This window comes from Gymnogyps californianus, chromosome 3 (genome assembly GCF_018139145.2).
Source record: "Gymnogyps californianus isolate 813 chromosome 3, ASM1813914v2, whole genome shotgun sequence".
NCBI lineage: Eukaryota > Metazoa > Chordata > Aves > Accipitriformes > Cathartidae > Gymnogyps > Gymnogyps californianus.
The window spans coordinates 93748929-93769650 of NC_059473.1; the positions used below are offsets into that span (position 1 = coordinate 93748929).

General features: G+C 46.0%; 2 protein-coding genes across 3 annotated transcripts; one reads left to right on the top strand and one right to left on the bottom strand.

Moving 5' to 3' along the window:
* Positions 1-2863: 2863 nt before the first annotated feature.
* Positions 2864-11926, bottom strand: MTO1 (mitochondrial tRNA translation optimization 1). Of its 2 annotated transcripts, XM_050893892.1 has the most exons (12): positions 11716-11926; positions 11292-11491; positions 10476-10593; positions 8950-9239; positions 7608-7720; positions 7282-7472; positions 6892-7022; positions 6210-6414; positions 5359-5530; positions 4517-4635; positions 3859-4016; positions 2864-3680 (listed from the first exon to the last, which is right to left on the bottom strand). In XM_050893892.1, the coding sequence occupies exons 1-12, from the start codon at positions 11924-11926 to the stop codon at positions 3468-3470; spliced, it is 2121 nt and encodes a 706-aa protein (XP_050749849.1). In that variant the 3' UTR covers positions 2864-3467. The 2 variants fall into 2 exon arrangements, with proteins under 2 accessions (XP_050749849.1, XP_050749850.1); XM_050893893.1 differs by lacking the exon at positions 11716-11926 and having other exon boundaries at positions 10476-10562; positions 11292-11349.
* Positions 11927-12478: 552 nt separating this feature from the next.
* On the top strand, positions 12479-18135 carry CGAS (cyclic GMP-AMP synthase). Its single transcript, XM_050894361.1, has 5 exons — positions 12479-13033; positions 13930-14152; positions 14932-15177; positions 16577-16679; positions 17788-18135. The coding sequence occupies exons 1-5, from the start codon at positions 12479-12481 to the stop codon at positions 18128-18130; spliced, it is 1470 nt and encodes a 489-aa protein (XP_050750318.1). The 3' UTR covers positions 18131-18135.
* The last annotated feature ends 2587 nt before the right edge of the window (positions 18136-20722 follow it).

The following is a 20722-nucleotide window of genomic DNA, read 5'->3' on the forward strand; positions in this document are numbered from 1 at the left end:
GCGCTACCGAGCAACAACTAGAACATCAGTGCGTTATCACCATTATTCTCACACTAAATCCAAAACACAGCACTGCACCAGCTACTAAGAAGAGAGTTAACTCTATCCCAGCCAAACCAGGACAGAGGTATAGGCAAAGCTGATAAACCCCTGAGCATCTAAAATGACTGCAAGTGAAGATCATTACTTACCAAAGTGCAAGGGCAATGCTCAACTAGGAGGCACATCTGTGCTTGCAAGGGCCAGCAAAGTGGGGGACTAAGGCAAGCCATTTAGCACAGCCACTGCTGCACCACTGCAAACATTCCAGCAGCACTGAGACCATCAAAGATTGGGTGGTGACAGCTTTTTGTGTCTCCTAGCGTAAAATGTCTTCCCATTTTCTCTTGCTCTCATCTTCCATGCAGAAATAAAGAAAAAATGAAGAAACTGGGAAGTCCAAGTACCATATAAAATGAAAACTAGAATAGGAAAGGAAGGCAACAGTTGTCTTGAAAATCTGGTACAAGACAGAATAGTAGAGAGCTGAGGAAATTTGGCTTACGGAAAATTGTTGATCACCAGGCCTGTGTTCTGCAGGAGGGGAAAAAAAGAGACTCACATTGAAACAGGGAACACAAAGACCCTTGGTATGTGCAACAAGTTAGGCCAACCTCACCACGCATCCTACCCTCCCTGTTTGCCTGGTCACAGTAAGGACTACAGGAGAACAAAGTGCGATTCATTATTGCACAGCCAAGGAAAAGCAAGCAGACATCCATGTCACAGGCAGGCTCCTCTGGTTCTGCCCTTCCCATCCTGTCAGCCTTAGCAAGACCACAGGACCTGTGAGGGTCTAAGCTTATTTTGTCTTCACATAAAAACCAAACCTTGGGCCTTGTAACAAATCGCCGGTGCAGTTAGAAAGCAGATGGCACAATGTCTGCATCCTATCTGCCCATGCAGATTATTTAGCTTTTCTGTGCTAGGTTTTCTTAACAAAATGAATAGAACTACTTGTAGCTATGATTTCTTTTCATATTAAAAGTCTTCTTGAACAAGAACTGTTCAACAAGCACAAGATGTTGTGGCAAGCCCTATATGCATGAAACTACTACCTGAGGAACAGCCAATCCTCAAACTTGTGCACGTGCCAGGTTTTCCATTTCAGCAAATATGGACATCATTAACCGACATATGTGAACAGAGGACATCCTGTCTTAACAAGGGAGCTCACCAGTGGCCAAAGACTCACTTCACACTGAAATACAGAGAGCAGTTGTTACAAAAGATCTGCTGGAAAGCAATGCATCCATGCACTTCTGACTTCAATTTCTCCCAGAGTTAACTCTCTCCCCGCTTTCTGACTCTTAGACCATGGCTGTGCATTATTAAATTGCTAAAAGTAAGAAAAGCAAAAGCCCACTCCTGCTCTTCCTTGGACACCGGCACAGCCCAGCTCAGTGGAATCGCCCTTTGATTTACACTGGTGTGAGACCAGAATCAAGGCCTTTGTAGCACAGAAATAAACGTAGCACAGAAAGCTGAGGAAAAAAGTGTTTGCTTTTGTAGCAGGGTGCAAGGGGCTTGCCTTTCAAGACACACGTTATTGGAAGCAAGGTTTTCCTGTCAAATGGCTGCTGACAAGAACTAGGAAATGCAGTTTTGAGACTGCACGATCTGCTTAAAAGTGAGAGGATGAAGGTGTCAATAGGGCTTCCTTCCTATTCTGTAAAAACTAGACCTAAGTTTTTACAGACATAGAAACATCAAAACCAAACACAACACAAAGATAATGCAGTGAAGAAAGCATGAAACTTTCTTGATCAGAAGCTCTGCTGCTTTCAACAGGCAGAGGCGCACAGGATTCAGGGCTCCTTTGGATTCACATAGCTGGAATTTCAAGAGCACCATACCTGGAGCCTGACTTACACTGCAGAAAGCATAGCTGTCTTCCTTACGCTAAACTTAAAGCTTACAAGGTAGAATTCTTTGAGCCAACAAAGCTGAAAGGAAAATAGGCAACAGACATAAAGGGGCAGATACAAGTTAGCTTTTCTGAGCCATTCTGACATGAACTGACCTACAGATCATATATCTAAAGCTGTTCCATACAAGCCAATAGCTGGTGACACGGAGATGCTTTCAGGTGGGCAGATGATGCCCCAAAGCTGTAAGCCCTGCCCATCCTCCTGCTGCATGACAGGGTCTCTGCCAACAAAAAGGATTTGCTCTGACTCCTTTCTCTGCACAGGAAAGGAACCACTCACCCAGAGCAAATAAGACAGAGGGAAGTCCAGGATCATAATTTCAAAATGATAGCTACATATATATGGCTTACAGTTGGACTCAATGATCTTAAAGGTCTTTTCCAACCTAAATGATTCTATGATTTAACTGCAACAAAACTTGTTCCCAAGCCTGTTTGCGTAGTCAATTCAGAGGATATTCAGAAACAAGAATCAGACTGCTGCCTAAGTCAGGCAAGGATTCAGTAGGTGCGCAGCAACAGCCTGAATTTAGTGTTTCCTGATGGCACATGACAAATTGACTGCCCAAAGTGTATCTTGTTCAGACGCAAGTTACATTACTGTCAGTTGCAGGACCAGCGCTGATGAGAAACCCCTGGTCCTGCTCCCCTGGGCTGCCAAGCCACCCACCCCCTGGCCCCCAGCACATCAGTCTGTCAGTCACCACACCGCCCGGAGCTGAGGTTCCTGGGGCAGGTTCCGACATGCCCACCACCTTCCTCAGCACCCTGGCCTAGGCGGCGAGTCTCACTCCAGCTGCCTTCACCAGCTCCATAGCCCATCTCGCCCCACCTTACCTGTGTGAACTGTGACCCAGAGAATTGCCAAGGCTCTACTGAAAGCTAAGTTCTTCAGCAAGTTTCAAGATAAGCTTTATTTATTTTAAGGAGAAAAAAAACCCCAGGATACAGTGTTTACATTCAATCAGTCTCCTACGTAAGTTTAAATATTCGTGTGGCACGCATTTGCATAGCCAAGTGTTTCCTATTGGCTGACATCACACTAAAACATCAGACTGTGCGTAGTCACTGCACAGCTATGAACGCAAGTACTGAAGTCAATGGAACACACTTTCCAGCTCAAATCCTCTTGTGCTGCAGCAGGTTCAGCATGGTAACATTTCTTACTCATTTCAGAAGAGCAAAACATTGTCCTTTCCAAGATGCTTTAGAACAGATTTCGACTATCTGACATCTTCCAAATGAGTAGAATTTTAAAAGCAATTCCCCTGTCTTTTCTTTTGGATTGGCAAAATCACTGGCTGTATTTAGGTTCCTGAGCATTTACTTAAGGTTTGCACATTCGTCACCTTTGTTCTACTCAATGACACTGCCACAGGACTCAACTAGAACTGCTTTGGATCCAGCCAGCAGGGTTTTATCTGTGAAGAGGCTTGTGAGCGCAGGTGATCTTGCCACGTACTCCAGCAGGAGGGGTACGCTTCTCTACAAAGACATTTTAACAAAGGTACTCTCGCTCCTCTTCAGAAAACTCTCCTGAAATCTGTCTTTGGGAAGTTGCTTTCTCTGAGTGCATTTTCCCTGCTAAATACTTGCCAGTCTGAGGTAAAGCTTGTAGCTTCTCTGTCTTCCGGTGATTGGTTTTCACAAATCTTAGCAGGTTAACGATAGCAGCTGGTGTAATTCCAGGGATGCGGCTGACTGCACCAATCTGTGTGCGGAAAGAGGAACAAGTTAACCAAGAGCAAATGTACACAGTGGAGCTAGTGAGAAATGAGATCAAAACCTGTGGGTATTCCTTTCCCTAATTCTCCTCAGCCCTCATGTCCCTTGGGAAGACACAGAAGGGATTTACTGCTGCTCAACCTTGCTGTGGCCCAATATCTTACCGTCTGGGGACGGTTAGAGTCCAGTTTCTCCCGCACCTCTGCTGAGAGTGATGCATCAATGGCAAAGTAATCCAGGTCCTCTGGCAGTCGGAGGGCTTCGTCACGACGCACTTCTTCTATTTCCTGCTGTTGATTGACTACACACCACTCGTAAGCAGCTGTGATGGAAGAGCAGGGAAACAAGATGACCACATATAGATGTTCATGTGAAACGGGTCACTTGCAGGACTTCTTGGAAGCAGAATGAGCAATTCACACTGAGACAGTCAAAAGCTCCTAAGGAAGTTTCCAGCCTCACAGACTAGAGAGCCTAATTCACATCACTACTTTGGAAGAAGTCACACTCTTTAATTTGTTACAGGAATTAAGATACACGGTTTGGCCTTTCCTCTCATCCCAGGAAAGAATGGTCTATTTGACAAAGCAGTAAGGAGGAAAAAACTAGGAGTGAACATGAATAATTGATCTCACCCCACAAAGTGAAACACAGGTGCTTGCATAGGGCTGTGGCCTATGGCAAAAGGTGCATGCTCTGATATTAGCGTTTCATTTCATTAAGCAGCAACATGAAACACACTGGGATGAATGGACTGGCTCTCCCCTTACTGAACAAAACATACGCAGATCCCACTAGGAGACTGTAACTCTTGTACTCTACCTTCTATTTTCAATCTGTCTGCCAGTTCTCTCCATTGAGCAAGCTTTCCCAGGGGTTCTGGGACAGCCCTTGCCAGAACCTCCATGTTGGCCTCCGGATACTGAAGGATGTCAAAGGCACTGTGGAGAACAAGAGTAAGTTTTTATGGTAGGAAGGAGTCACTTGCGTAAGGCAGATTTACAGCTGTTCCCAGCTCAAACTTGTAAAGATCTCAGCATAAGCCAGAAAGACTGCAGAGCCAAGCTCACCTCCCTACTGTCTCTTCTCAGTACACAAAAGAGCTGTTCAACTCTTCAAGAGGGGCTCTTTATGAAAAATGAACAGCAAGATAGAAGGGACAAGGTAAGGGCATCAAGGGGAACCTTTCACACAGACTGAGTCAGCCAGGCCTTAGTCACTGATTTAAAACAACAGAAAAGATAAGGTGAGATAAAGGATGGGTAAGGGAAGCAAGGGTCTTTCTGTACAAGAACAGCTACCATCTGACACTAGCCTGAAATCAATCTCTGCTTTATCAAGCTTTCAGCAAAGCAGCAACCCACTGCAAAACCATCACCGCTTGGTGACACCCTCAATAAGGACAGCAAGAACTGACTGGGTCAGTGGAGTTCCCCCTTGCTTTGGGAGCCTATGTCAGCACCAGGAAATGTGGCACAGTAAAAACACCAACGCCGCACTTACTCTATAGGCAAACATCAGATGTCTGTGCCCTGAAGGTGATAAAGCTGGAATCTTGGAGTACTCATGGCTTCAGGAAGGACAGACAAATGCTGTGAAACCACTAGCCAGACATGCTAAAGCAAGCATAGGTCAGACCAGAAAGCTTCAGCTGTAACCTTTACCTGACAGGCGACCTTCGACTGCTACTGATGGGAACTTCTGGTATTAACTGGGACCATTTGGATATGCTGAACTGAAGGGATTTTAGTGTTGCAATTCCATCCTCTAAAGCAGCTCTCATCTTAACTGCTTGTTCATATCGCTGCTGTGACACACACCCAGCTTCTTCAAAACCTGCAGAGACAGATGGCGTATGAGACTGTCGTGGTTTAACCCCAGCCAGCAACTAAGCACCACGCAGCCGCTCACCCCTCCCCCTCCCAGTGGGATGGGGAGGAGGATTGGGGAAAAAAAAAAGTAAAACTCGTGGGTTGAGATAAGAACAGTTTAATAACTAAAGTAAAATAAAATATACTACTAATTAATAACAACAAAAAAATAATAATAGTAATTGTAATGAAAAGGAATATAACAAAAAAAGAGAGAAATAAAACCCAAGAAAAGACAAGTGATGCACAATGCAATTGCTCACCACCCCGACCAATGCCGCAGCAGCCACCCGCCCCTCCCGGCCAACTCCCCCCAGTTTATATACTGGGCATGACATTCTATGGTACGGAATACCCCTTTGGCTAGTTCAGGTCAGCTGTCCTGGCTGTGCTCCCTCCCAGCTTCTTGCACACCTGCTTGCTGGCACAGCATGGGAAACTGAAAAATCCTTAAGATAAGCGCTACTTAGCAACAACTAAAACATCAGTGTGTTATCAACGTTATTCTCACACTAAATCCAAAACACAGCACTGTACCAGCTACTAAGAAGAAAATTAACTCTATCCCAGCTGAAACCAGGACAGAGACAAAGGTCTACAATCAGGCAGGGCCGCTCACTGCAAGAGCCACCATAACAAAATACCTCTGTGGGTGAGCCTAGCATCGGCATTGTCAGGCCGGAGGGACATGCGGAACTCCACGCGGCTGGTGAACATCCGATATGGTTCGCTGGTGCCCAGAGTGGTAAGGTCATCGATCAGGACACCAATGTAGCCTTCGGTGCGACTGACAGTGAAAGGGGGCTTGCCATGAACCCGTAGGCAAGCATTGATCCCAGCAATCACACCCTAGGCAGACAAAAAACAAAACAAAAAAACATTTATTGGTCTCTTTGCGGCTAAAATACCAGCACATCTGCCTCCAAAGACTCACGGGTCAAACTGTACCCTGGAAAATGCAATAGTCTGTGCTAGTAACCTAGGCAGTTTCTTTCTTGTAACACTATGAGTGTCTGAAGGGCTTCTTGGCCCCTGCTGACATGACTAGAGACAATTCCCATGTGTTTTCAATTATACCCATTGCACGGTCTCCATGCTGAAAACATTTGACAGTGCTTTGAATTACTTTTGTTACTGCAATCTCAGTAACTGCAACTGTAGATACTAAAAGTAAAAATACCTGGGCAAGTCTGGAATCGAGGTGAGCAACAAAAGAACGAACATCTCATTAGCACAAGATGGGCCTAGCAAGACTGTGTATCAAAGACAAATGCCAAGGCAATATCCCTTTCTGAGCGCTGAGTATACACAATCAGATTCACCCACCTGAGCTGCAGCTTCTTCATAGCCTGTAGTGCCATTTATCTGGCCTGCAAAGAAGAGGCGCTGAACAAGACGAGACTCGAGAGAAGCAGTCAGTTGACGGGGATCTAAAAAATCATATTGCACCCCGTAGCCTATGACAAACAACAAGACAGGTCTTACGGGAGGGATTTTGAAGGTCTCTATTTATCAGCAAAGTCAATCAGTGGGGCAGAATGACTTAGGTTATCAACTTTTATTTACAATTTAAAAGCAACCAAGGAAAAATCCCTGCATCCAAGAATTAATTTTGCTTCATATTTCCCTTGTTTTGCTATGCTCTAAACAAAATCTGGCTTTTTATTAACTGGTAACCAATATGAAAAATAGATTTAAAACTATTCACCCCCTCACCTGGCTGTAACATCTTGGCTTTTTCCAAGCCTGGGATGGATTTGATCACCTGCTCCTGGAGCTCAGGTGGCAGCGTCATTGATGTGCCTTGGGGGTAAATGACATTGGACTCTAAGCCTTCCGGCTCTAGCCACACCTGATGTTCTCGGTTTGGGAAGCGCAGAACCTTTGATTCAAGAGAGGGACAGTACCTGCAACAGTAAATAGCCATGAGCACCACCTGACATGGAGAAAAAGTAACATGCCAGAAGGAAAGCAGAAGAGACCCACAGTTCCAGACTGTCAGCTCGTGCCATTGAGAGCCTTGCATGATGCCACATACTTACCGCGGGCCCCTTGTTGTCTCCCTTATGTGGTTGTTCAGGTGGAGGTTATCACGGATAATTTGCTGGGCTTTCAGGGTAGTGCGAGTCAGGTAACATGACAGCTGATCTTCCGGCTGAAAGAGGCCAAAGCTCACTTTAAGTTAATCCAGTCACAACACTGTAGTCTTACTGAACAACTCTGTTTGAGAACCTCCAAGGGCTTTTCCATGACAGTTGGCTCTCACTTCCTGGAGAGATGGGTAGTGCTGTCATACCCACTGTACAGATAGAACACAAGCAACCCAGAGAGCTTGAGCAACGTGCCCAAAAGCAGACCAAGCACAGAACAGAACATGGGAGTCCAGCATTCAAGTTCTATTCTATACCCTGTATTCCTAATTACAGGACAGATATTCCTATTAAAGCAACACATTATATCACAGCGTTCAAATTAACCACAGGAATTCAAATCTCTGAAGTAAGAGGAGTAAGTGCTGACCCTACAGCTAACAGCCAATTAAAGAGTTTGGTGAAGAAAAAAAAGAAATCTCTCAAAACCCTGCAATTAACATGGAAAATTCAAAGTTTGGAAAAAAACACCATGTAAAGTATTTCACTGATTTTTCCGACAAAGAGTCAATAGACTTACATTCAAAATAGTAATAATGTTGCACCTCAAATCCTTAAAACCTTTCCTACACATACCAAGGACTTCAAGTGGTATTACTTTCGCCCCCACCCCAATTATAATAATTATTGCAATTCCTGTATGCTCTAGGGCAAATTAACTCCTGATACTTAATTCTGTGCTGTTTAACTACATTATGTAAGAACACCATCCATTTTCCAAGATTTTCTTTGGAAAATTGAGTTTCTTCTGCTTTTAAGTTACTGTTAACATGCCACCTCTGAGCTCTGTGGATAACTCCATCCTTTCTCTTTCCTGGTAAACACTATTAATGATCTCTAATTTCAACATTTTAATCTTATTCTGGGGTAAGAAGCAAGACATCATAAATTTCCACAATACAGGTCCAATACTGGAAGTATTTTGTAAATCACCTATGTAACCAGCACATGAAGAATACTACTAACAATATCATATTTCATGTAATTCTGACTCTAGAAAGTAAAGAAAGTTTGGTTCTCAAGTTGAGAAGTGAGAGGAAAAAGCTACTTGCTTTCAAAAGAAAATAAGCAATTTCTCCCTTTGTATTGAGAGTCCTCAGAAACATAACACCTCCAGTATGAATACAGCCCAGCTCCCTTTCCTAGCCATCAACTCCCCGGCTGATTCTGAGCACGACGTTCCTGGAACCGCTCCCCACCTGGCTGTATGTACATCTGATGTGTGCTATCCCACCTTGATCCACACAGCCTCGCTGAGGAAGCTGAACGGCACCGGAGGATTGTCAGCTGCGCGTTCCTCCAGACCGCTGAAGTCAATCGTGTCTTTGGCAAGTCGGGGCGGCGTCCCAGTCTTCAGCCTGCCCACAGCAAATCCCAGTTTCTCCAGAGTCTGAGCCAGCCCGATGGCTGGCTGGTCCCCTAGCCGCCCAGCCGGGTGCATCTCCAGTCCGATGAGGACCATACCCCTCAGAAACGTACCGGTGGTCAAGATAACACTCCCAGCATGTACTGTGCTCCCATCCCCTGAAACAGCAAGTTTTCAGAGATACACATATTTTAGTATCAACAAAGCCCTGGTATTCCGGTGCTTCTGTCTAAAGCTAGACTAACAGTGTTCACTGAGGGTTTATCCATCTTTTACTATTTAACAAAATCAGCATTTCAATAATAAAAGCATTAATAATAGTAACTACAATAAGCAGCATGTAGTTATTCCTATATTTTTCTTATTCCTCAGCATGTTACCCCCTAACACAGCAGATCCACTCCTGGGAAAAATTCCTATCCAGGCCTTTATTTCGGAAAGCTTGTTTACTAGAACAGCAAGGGGTAATAATGCATGAGTCTGCTAGTAATAGGACACCACTGCTCCGTAACGTTGTCGGCAGCATATGCCATTTACCAAATAAAATCTCAAAAAGCAGTGTGGAATTCAGTATCGCTAGCCTGAAGAAAATTAAACTTATGTAACCTCCCAATATCCTATCGATCCAGGTATGTTTTTCATTGTATTACACATATTAACCTAGTGCGCTGGTTTTTGCTGGGATAGAGTTAATTTTCTTCATAGTACCTAGTATGGGGCTATGTTTTGGATTTGTGCTGGAAACAGTGTTGATAATACAGAGATGTTTTCGTTACTGCTGAGCAGTGCTTGCACAGAGTCAAGGCCTTTTCTGCCTCTCACACCACCCCAACCCACCATCGAGTAGGCTGGGGGTGCACAAGAAGCTGGGAGGGGACACAGCCGGGACAGCTGACCCAAGGGATATTCCATACCATATGACATCATGCTCAGCATATAAAGCTGGGGGAAGAAGAAGGAAGGGGGGACACATTCAGAGTGATGGCGTTTGTCTTCCCAAGTAACCGTTACACACGATGGAGCCCTGCTTTCCTGGAGATGGCTGAACACCTGCCTGCTGATGGGAAGCACTGAATTAATTCCTTGTTTTGCTTTGCTTGTGCGCACAGCTTTTGCTTTACCTATTAAACTGTCTTTATCTCAACCCATGAGTTTTCTCACTTTTACTCTTCTGATTCTCTCCCCAGCCCGACGTGGGGGGAGTGAGCGAGTGGCTGTGTGGTGCTTGGTTGCTGGCTGGTGTTAAACCACGACACCTAGTTTAGTTCACACTCGGCCTAAATCACCTCTATTGGCTAATTCAACTTTCTCACTGATGAATCAGAAATGTTTACCCCAAAGGCTGCTCTTAGCATAGAGTGACTGAAAGTGCCTACTGAGTTACTAGCACATACCCAGAACAACTCCTGTGACTTGGCATTTCCCAGGATGGTCTGGTTCTGGTTCTGTCAAGAGAAGATCCTCCACAGATGCCTCATGAACTGTCAACAGTGGTGTGTTAAGGATTTCTTTCTGTCATGAAAGGAGTTACTGCAAAAATCTAGGAAGTTGTGGGACATACGGGCAGTCCCCAACCCTGCTATTTCCAAAACACCTATCACCCTCTTTGCTTTTCCATTCTTACCAGGTCACTTAGCAGACACTCAGTTACTGTACCACCCTGATCTATCAAGTAGACATTTTCATTCACAGATACAGTTTAAGCTCAAAAGAAACTACTTGGTCATGAAGTCTGACCTGTATATGAATGTTAGAGAATTTTTTTAAACTATGCTGAGCTCCAACTACTTTACACTGCACTAAAGGACCAAACAGAAAGGTACCTAGGTTTGATAGTTAATGCATCCTTAACCAGGGTGACCTCGGGGCCACTCACACTAGCACTACCGTACCCCTCAGCCTCAGCTAGAGAATGCAGGTGCCGGCTGCCCTCAGGGTGCCGTGGGGCAGAGAGGGGCGAGTCCACGCCGCCCAGCCCGCTTGCTCGCTCCTCCGTGGAGCGCCCATCCAACCCACCCACGCAGCGCCGCGCAGCGCCAGGCAGCCGCCTCCCACCTCTGCACAAGGGCACCTCGGGCCGAGTTCTTCTAGGCACCGTCCTATCTCTGCACAAAGCCAAGTTTAACTCGTAAACGTCCCTGCGAGAGGGAAGAGGTGCGCTCAGCCTCCGCCGGCAGCCCGCCCCGGCGCTGGCCCCCGCCCGCTCTCACCTGCATGTTCTCCTTGTAGCGGCCCCGGTCGATCTGGGCGCGGAGGCCCCACACCGCCGGGCCCTTGCAGCGGTTCAGCACTTTGTAGTGCACCCCGGAGCGGTCGCAGAGCCGGCCGCAGAGCCCGTCCAGGGCGTCCACCTCTCTCATGAGGTGCCCCTTCCCGATGCCACCGAAGGAGGGATTGCAGGACATCTCCCCTAGGGAGGGGACACACGGACACCCCTCACCACCGCCGCCCAAAGCTCCCGCAACCTCGCCGCCTCAGCGCCGCTCCCCATACCGGGGAGACCCGAGGCGCCCGCGGGAAACGGGCCCGGCCCGGACGGCAGCGGGAGGCCAGGCCGGCTCCCCGCGCTACCTTCCCCCCTCCGCCCGCGGCCAAGCCTGGCCCCGACCCGACCCGGGCACCCCCCGGCGGTACCGATGGTGCCGATCCTGTGCGTGAGCAGCAACGTGCGGGCCCCGCCGCGAGCGGCCGCCGCCGCCGCCTCCGTCCCCGCATGGCCCCCACCGATCACCACCACCTCGTAGCGCGGTGCGGCCGCCGCCCCGACCTCACTGCCCGCCCGGCGGTGCCCGGGGCGCGGCGCCGCGGGTAGCACCAGGCGCCGCCAGCTCCCGCGCAGCAACATGGCGCCCGCGCAGCGGCGGGCAGCGGCCTGCGGGCGGAACCGGAAGTGGGCACGCCGCCGCTTTTCGTCTGCTGCGGGGCGGGAGAGGCGGAGCCGTTTGCTCCTGAGGGCCGGCCGCCGCTTCCCGCGCTCCGTGAGGCGCCGCCCCGGTGGGCGGCGCCTGTTGCCGGGGGCCCGGTCCGCTGCTCTGGCACCGCGAGCAGCTGGTGAGGCCGAGCGGTCCTAGTGCTCTGATGCCCTCGCCCCGTGGTCAGGTGGGGCGGCCCGGGAGCGGGAAAACTCTCCCAGGGGACTGGAGGGAGGTGCGCGGCCGCGCCCCCGGGAAGGCTGTCACTGTCGGAGGTTTCCCGCGCCTGGGCTGTCGGGCAGAACCGGGCAGCGCAGGAGAGCGCAGGCAGCTCGGGCCCCCCCTCCTCCCCCCCAGCAGGGGTTTCGTTTCCTCGGCGGAGGCGTGCTGCCTGGAAGAGGAACTTGGCTGAGGCGAGAGGCGGGAACCCCACTTGCGCAGGGCCGCGCTCGCCGTCCTGCGGCTGCGGAGAGGTAGCGGAGGCCATGGACGGTGCCGGCGACAGAGGGGAGCGGGGCAGGCGTGGGGTACGGCCCGCAGCCTCGCGGGGCCGGGGCGCGGCGAGGGGCGCAGCCCGCAGCTCCTCGCGGGGCCGCGGCGCAGGCGGCAGCCCGGGCGGCGCGGCGACCCTGGGGGCGCCGAGGAGGGACGGATCCACCGCCCGGCGAGGCCGCCCGGCGCGGCGACCCTCCGTCGTCAGGAGCCTGCCGGCGGGCCCGGCAGCGGGCGGCGGAGAGGCACCCCCAGCTCCTCGGAGCGGGGCACCAGCCGCCAGAGCCCCCGCGGCGCGGAGGCGAGCGGCGGTGGCCGACGGGGCCGTCGCCGCCCCCGTGGCCGCCCGCCGCCCCCCGTCGGCAGCGGGCGCCCTGCGGCTGCGGGAGGTGCTGTCGCGGCTCAGCCTGGGCCGCCAGGACGTGTCCGAGGCGTCGGGGCTGGTGAACCAGGTCGTCTCGCACCTGATCCAGGCCATCCGGAGCCAGGACGACAGCTTCAACTCCATCGAGCGGCTGGGCGCCGGCAGCTACTACGAGCACGTCAAGGTGGGTGCGGGGGCGCCGTGCGGGGCTGCCGCCGGCCCGCCGCCCAGCTGGCGGGCCGGGCTCCGGGTTGGTGCCGCCGCGCAGCCGCGGTGAAAGGGGCAGTGTCCGCGGCGGCAGGCGGAGCGCGGGAAGCGGAGGGCGCGGCGGGTGGCTCGCACAAGCCGGCTTCACGCTGCTCCTGCCGCCCGACAACAGCCGTAAGCTGGCCCTTCCCGGCGACAAAAGACTTTAAGGATTACTAAGTTAATTAACAACAATCAATTATCAAATAGCTAACTTACTGAAGGCTGAATGTATGTGCATTTAGTAAGAGACGCTGCCTGAACGGGACTCGCTTTAAAGCAGCAAGCCTTGCACAGCCCGCAGGTAAGCCCAGTGTAACTGGAGGACGTGTCGGGTATAGCACTGCATGAAAGGCCCTGTGCCAATTTTTAGTTTATAGTTTTTTTCAAAAAGCAGGAGAAACAGCAGTACCTTGTTTCTGGTTCCAGCTTAATTTGAAACAAAGTCAAACATTGGGACACTTTTTTTTTTTTTTAAACTAGCTTCAGGCATAGGAATCAGCTGTGAGGAAAAAAAAAAAACGCATTGCTACGTGCAAAAGGATGACTAAGATCAGCATTTATGCATTACTCGGAACAGCTTAAGAATCTTAAAACTCTCTTTAAAATTAATAAGTTGAAAAGCTGGGAAATGAACTGCTATCAGTAAATTGCTCTCTTCTTCTCAAATGCACAGCAATCTTGTAATACAAATCCACAGAAATAAGCTCATATTTCACACCAGACATTGGAAGTACACTGAGGCAGTTGTAGATAAAACCACAACTGGTATAAAAGCTGAAAGAGAATAAAACGTAAGTTGCACATTGACCGTTATATTCTCATACTTTGCAGATATCTGAACCAAATGAGTTTGACATCATGCTTGTAATGCCTGTTACAAGACTTCAGCTGGATGAGTGTGATGACACTGGAGCCTATTATTATGTAACATTCAAAAGAAATCCAAAAGAAAAGTATTTGTTGAAGTTTTTAGATGAAGATGGAAAATTATCAGCCTTTAAAATGCTTCAAGCACTAAGAGAAATTATTAAACGAGAAGTAAAAAACATTGAAAGTAAGTACTGAGGGAACAAGCTTCACCTAGGAGTGCTAAAAAATCCAATTACATTGCATATATGCATTGCCCTGTTAATAAAAGGTGATTCCCCCCCCCCAGTCAACTGTCTCTTCATGGCAGTGTAGCTATAACTAACCTCTCCTGTCCCTGGCATCTCAAGTTTGCTCTTGTGCTAAGAATCACCACAAATACATCAAAGCTAATAATTATGTGATTAACCCATTGCTCCACCGCACAATCCTCTTTCCATGTGAAAATAATGAATATTAAGGGTTCTGTCACATGCTTGGTACTTCCTACATGACCTCTATATTTTGAATCTATCTGCCACTGAACTGGTAGCAAAAGGAAGAGCTTGCTTTTATACACTACCTAATATTTTATATTGATCTATATAGAAAACATATCCCCATTTAAGGTGTTCTTTTTCTCCAAAGCCTTCAGAAACATTATGGCCAAATCTCTTCAGTCTCAGTGTTTTCAACAGTGAAGCAGTTCATTGGAAAACATTACTGTATTTCTGATTCTGTGGACATAGTAAATCAAGCAAACACAGCAGTTCAAGAAGAGTGTTCCTTATTTCACAGAACTCCTCAACAGGCCTTCTTAATATTTTATTTAAAATCCATATCCTGTAGGATAAAGAGCCAGTGACTGAACACAGGTAGTTCTTTTGATTATAAATTCCTCTTAAGTAAAAACCTTAACATTCTTCAAAAAAAGAGTTTCTAATATAAATACATATATACAAAAATCAATTTCTTCTTTGTTACTAGATGTGGAAGTAACTGTGAAAAGGAAGAAGCGTGGAAGCCCTGCAATAACCCTTCAGATCAAAAATCCTCCAGCAGAAATATCAGTGGACATCATCTTGACTTTGAAAGTTCAGCACAGCTGGCCACCCAGCACACAGGATGGCCTCAAAATTGAACAGTGGCTGGGAAGAAAAGTCAGGGGAGACTTCAGAAATAAATCACTTTATTTAGTAGCCAAACAAAACAAAAGAGAAAAGGTTCTAAGAGGTACCTCAAATACAGACAATAAGTCTAAGTTATGAAATATCTTCTCTACAACTTGATCACTTAGAAGTGCTATAAAAAAGGGTATCCAGATTCTGTTCAGTATTCTGCCTTCAAGGTACAGATCGTTATCTTATCTTGGATATATCTAGATCAAAGACAATTGAAATCCCTCTTTAAAACATCAGATTTGTGACGCTGCTTGTCCCGTACTGCAATCTAAAGAGAAAACTGCTCTGCCAGGCTGTACACTAACCATTCCTTAGAGCATTATATTAAATCTACTAAGTCAGACACATGGATATGAACCTTTCCTGTGCTAGTGCTGTACTTAACAGCAACATCCACTCCTTTGCTTTGTAAGGAGAAAAAAAAAAATTAAAAGGAGACTTCTAAAAAGGCAGGGAGCATCCCTGTAAGTGGGAAGTGGGACTGCATACACAAGTTACATACTTTGGCAGGAAGTAAACTGTACTTTTCTAGCAAGATGATACATTATTTCTCATTGAACTCTAGTAGGGCTACAACTTGTTTTTTTTCTCCAGACCACTGTCACACCAAGCCTACATCAGTTTGCAGAAACATCCCAACTTGTCATTATGAGAACTGATGATTTCAGCAAAAAGAGTTCAGGCAATCTGGGGTTTTTTTTGTTTGTTTGTTTGGTTGGTTTTTTGTTTTGTTTTGTTTGTTTTAAATTAGCATGCCCATCTTAATGCCAAATAAATCATTACTGCTCTACTGGGCTATCCCTGTGAAAATTAAATGCAAAGAGTAACTGAACCAAACAGGCAAGGGAAACAGTCTAACTTACGTAAGGAAGACAAAAACGATTGCTGGTGTTTTAAAAACAGGGGGTTGAGCTATGTTAATCACTGTTTTCAGAAACATTACCGGAAGAACAAAAATAAATGCTTTAGAACAGTCACCTTACCTGAGACAAACTCACAGGCCTATTACTTGCACAAAGAAATTGAAACCAACGGTGAAGATTTTTTTATTCAAAACCAGAATGTTTACACAGCAAGGCTAATAATACAGAACAGAAATTCAAAAGGTAGTAGATTTCTATGAGTAGTGTAATCCCCCAAATCATGTTCAACAAATGCAGGAAAGTTCAGAATTAAGCTTAAAGTAAATCCACACATCCTTAAGAATATAGTTAAAGCATCCAAACAATTAACTATGTCCTATATTAACATTCTAATAGTCTTTGTGTGGAGCAGCTGGGGAATTAGGAGGAATTAACTAACTAGTCACTGAATTACATTTTTTTTTTTAAGTGCAAAGAAATTGCTGCTACTTAAAACTAAGTCAATTATAAAGTGTCTTTTTTTTCCTAGTTACAGACACTGGTACTTACTGCTGTCTAACAGTTTAACATTCTTGTACTCAACTTTAGGAAACACCTGGCGACTCTCTTTCTCGCATATTGAGAAGGCCATGATCAACAACCACGGCAGCTCAAAGACATGTTGTGAATCTGATGGACCAAAGTGCTGTAGGTTGGTATTTCATATGAATATTTTACTTTAAGCCTGTGTGAGCCAGGCTAGCGCTGTCTAGCACTGTTTCAGTTCAACATTTAAGAATTTGATCTAAGACTAATTACTCATAATAGGGAGTAAGAATAAGGCTTTTAGGCATCATTGTTCTACAGCAGCACAACATTGCATGTACTTGCTGAACATCTGACTTGCATTTACTCAGCGAGAGGTGGAAACAAATTACATTGCAGGTTTACACTCCAGACTTGCCTTAGAAAGCAAAAAGATGCAACTTGTTAAATAATCTTTCCCAAACTCAGTCCTGTTTAGAAGAACCAGCTTAAAAGTCTGATGACTCAGCTTTCTGAGCTTTGGGAGCAAAATTACACTTCATACCAAGGCAATTTCTAAAACGATGGTGAGAAAAGAACTGGTGAATGGGACCAGGATGAGTAAGTGTGATTTTTCACTCCAATAAAGGCTGGTTTCCACATTTCTTCACAGAGAAAGAAGAAAACCCACTAGGTACAGAACCTCCTTAATGGCTTACATCTTGTACTGAATCAAGAAAGTCACAAGAGAACTAACACATAATTCTTTGTCTTTGCTTTATGAATATTATCAGACAGGCTATGCGCCTACCTAGCGGTGTATTAAACTATATATACCTCTTCCCCTTGTAGCATGCCACAGGAAGCTAGTGGCATTTCCTTCAGTATAAAATCCAAGCCAAAAGGGCAGCTTTAATCTTAAGCAGTGCTCCAAGTTCATGTTATGCTGGGAGCATCTGCAGCTGGGAGACTGTACTGTGTAAGCACGCTGCTGACCGACACTTTGTATTTCTGTGTTGCTGTGGCTACCAGTGAAAGTGGCACATGCACAAAAACTACTGTTCGAAGTAGAAATCCTTCACTGCTAGAATGTGACTTCATATACAGTAGTTATAAGATTATCCAGCCTATTGCTGCACTGATTTTCAGATTTTATTCAAAACATTATTGAAAATGTTATTCTATTAGAGTAAGAACATTTTTATTGCTTTCATGAATAACATGTATTTAAATATCTAAAATACATATTTAGAACTATGTAGAAGGTACCTAATAAATTCTTATTCATTTCACAGGAAAGGTTGTCTTAAGCTTCTGAAGTATCTTCTAGAGCAACTTAAAATGAAATATCCAAAAGAGTTGGACAAATTCTGTTCGTATCATGTCAAAACTGCTTTTTTCCACTCGTGTGTCATGTGGCCAAATGACACAGACTGGCATTTGGGAGACCTGGATCATTGCTTTCAGAAATACCTGGGATATTTTCTGGAGTGCCTGCAAAAGTCTCAGCTGCCACACTTTTTTATCCCCCAATACAACTTGCTCAGCCTGGAAGATAAAGCGAGCAGTGATTTCCTTTCAAGACAAATAAACTATGAATTGAACAACAGATTTCCAATATTTCAGGAGAGGTATTAAAAACATTGTTTACAATAACTATCTAATCGTGTAGATTTGCATATTTAAAACTACTTACTCCTCAGTAGTCTGATACTACAAAACCCAAAACAACATCAAGAACCCCAAGAGAAAAATAGCATACTTCAGTCACACTGCTTAACCATAACCCTTAAAAGAAATAGGATGTTTTAAGTAATATTTATCTTCCTGTCGTGGTTTAACCCCAGTCAGCAACTCAGCACCACACAGCCGCTTCCCCCTCCCCCTCCCAGTGGGGTGAGGAGGAGGAAAGCAAAGGAAAAAAAGTAAAACTCGTGGGTTGAGATAAGAACAGTTTAATAACTAAAGTAAAATATAATACTAACAATAGTAATAATGAAATATAATAATAATAGTAATGAAAAGGAATGCAACAAAAGAAGGGGGGGGGGAGAAAAAAAACCAGTGATGCACAATGCAATTGCTCACCACCCGCTGACCGATGCCCAGTTAGTTCCCGAACCGTGATCCGCGCCTCCCGGCCAGCTCCCCCCTGTTTATATACTGGGCATGACGTTCCATGGTATGGAATACCTCTTTGGCTAGTTCAGGTCAGCTGCCCCGGCTCTGCTCCCTCCCAGCTCCTTGCCCACCTGCTTGCTGGCAGAGCATGGGAAACTGAAAAGTCCTTGGCTTAAGATAAGCGCTACTTAGCAACAGCTAAAACATCAGCGTGTTATCAACATCATTCTCACACTAAATCCAAAACACAGCACTGTACCAGCTACTAAAAAGAAAGTTAACTCTGTCCCAGCCGAAACCAGGACAATATCCACCCCTTATTCTATACCATTTACGTTATGCCCAGATCCCACACTTTCCAATACATTTCCAATTAATCACCATCACCTTTCCTGTCTTTTAATATATACGTATAGATATCATTCCCGCGATCTATGGGCCATCTCTATCAAATGTGTGTTGAGTTCATTCAGTCCATGACTTTGAGCTCCATCTATCGTAACAGTCTGTCTGGGCAGGAGGGATGATGCAAAGTCCGCTCAGTCGGTAGAACAGGATTGGGCTTCGGTGTGATGTGGCAGGCGGGTGACATTGGGCGCAGCAGGAGGATGGTGTGTGGTGTCGGATTGTTGCATGCTGAAGTCAGTCCTGGTTCCATCACTACTGCACTTCACTCAGTTTTGTCAAAGTTCATTCTTCATTAATCTAAGTAATTCTTACTATAATACCATTAATATAGCACATAATAATTATAATAATGATGACATACAGTGGCAGGATTATATAGCAATTAATAGCATACAATTATTAATAGTCTCCCATAGGCAGCTCCCGAAGTACAGAGGTGACAACAATGCCGAGTACAAACACCCGATTAGTTTCACGGCTTGCACTTCTATCATATCATAAACCAGTGTTACAAACAACAACAACGTGATAACTCTAGCCCGGTTCCCACAGATGATAAACAGCACAACAGGGAGCATATACTGCAAGTAGGGCATTACATAACGCAATTTCAAGAACCACAACACCAACTTTGAGAGCAAACGAACCCACATTGTAACCAGTAACTATCAAACCAATACAATGAATACTTATAACAAGTTTGTTTTAACACACTCTGATCAGATCCGTCGTTATCTCAACCCTTCGTGCCCCACGTTGGGCGCCAAAAAGGCTGTCGTGGTTTAACCCCAGTCAGCAACTCAGCACCACGCAGCCGCTTCCCCCTCCCCCTCCCAGTGGGGTGAGGAGGAGGAAAGCAAAGGAAAAAAAGTAAAACTCGTGGGTTGAGATAAGAACAGTTTAATAACTAAAGTAAAATATAATACTAACAATAGTAATAATGAAATATAATAATAATAGTAATGAAAAGGAATGCAACAAAAGAAGGGGGGGGAAGAAAAAAAAAAAAACAGTGATGCACAATGCAATTGCTCACCACCCGCTGACCGATGCTCAGTTAGTTCCCGAACCGTGATCCGCGCCTCCCGGCCAGCTCCCCCCTGTTTATATACTGGGCATGACATTCCATGGTATGGAATGCCTCTTTGGCTAGTTCAGGTCAGCTGCCCTGGCTCTGCTCCCTCCCAGCTCCTTGCACACCTGCTTGCTGGCAGAGCACGGGAAACTGAAAAGTCCTTGGCTTAAGATAAGTGCTACTTAGCAACAACTAAACCATCAGCGTGTTATCAACATCATTCTCACACTAAATCCAAAACACAGCACTGTACCAGCTACTAAAAAGAAAGTTAACTCTGTCCCAGCCGAAACCAGGACACTTCCCTATCCAAATGCAGATGTCACCTGCAAAATATCTTCAAGGTATACTAAGAATATATAAAAGAATTTCCAATAGTTAATTTCACACATGTAATTTCTACGATTCCAAATATAAAGGCATCAATGACTGGGTAAAGTGAAAAATGACAATTTTATTTAAAATTAAGATCCACTGCACAATATCCAAAATACACGCTTACTTTCAAAAGAAAAAAAAGTCACTGGAATTACTTTGGCATAAACCAGAACAACTTCTCCAGATCAACTGGGTGGATGAACACCTTTTGCAGAGGACAATCACCAGCAACAGTGAGCAGAGAGAGA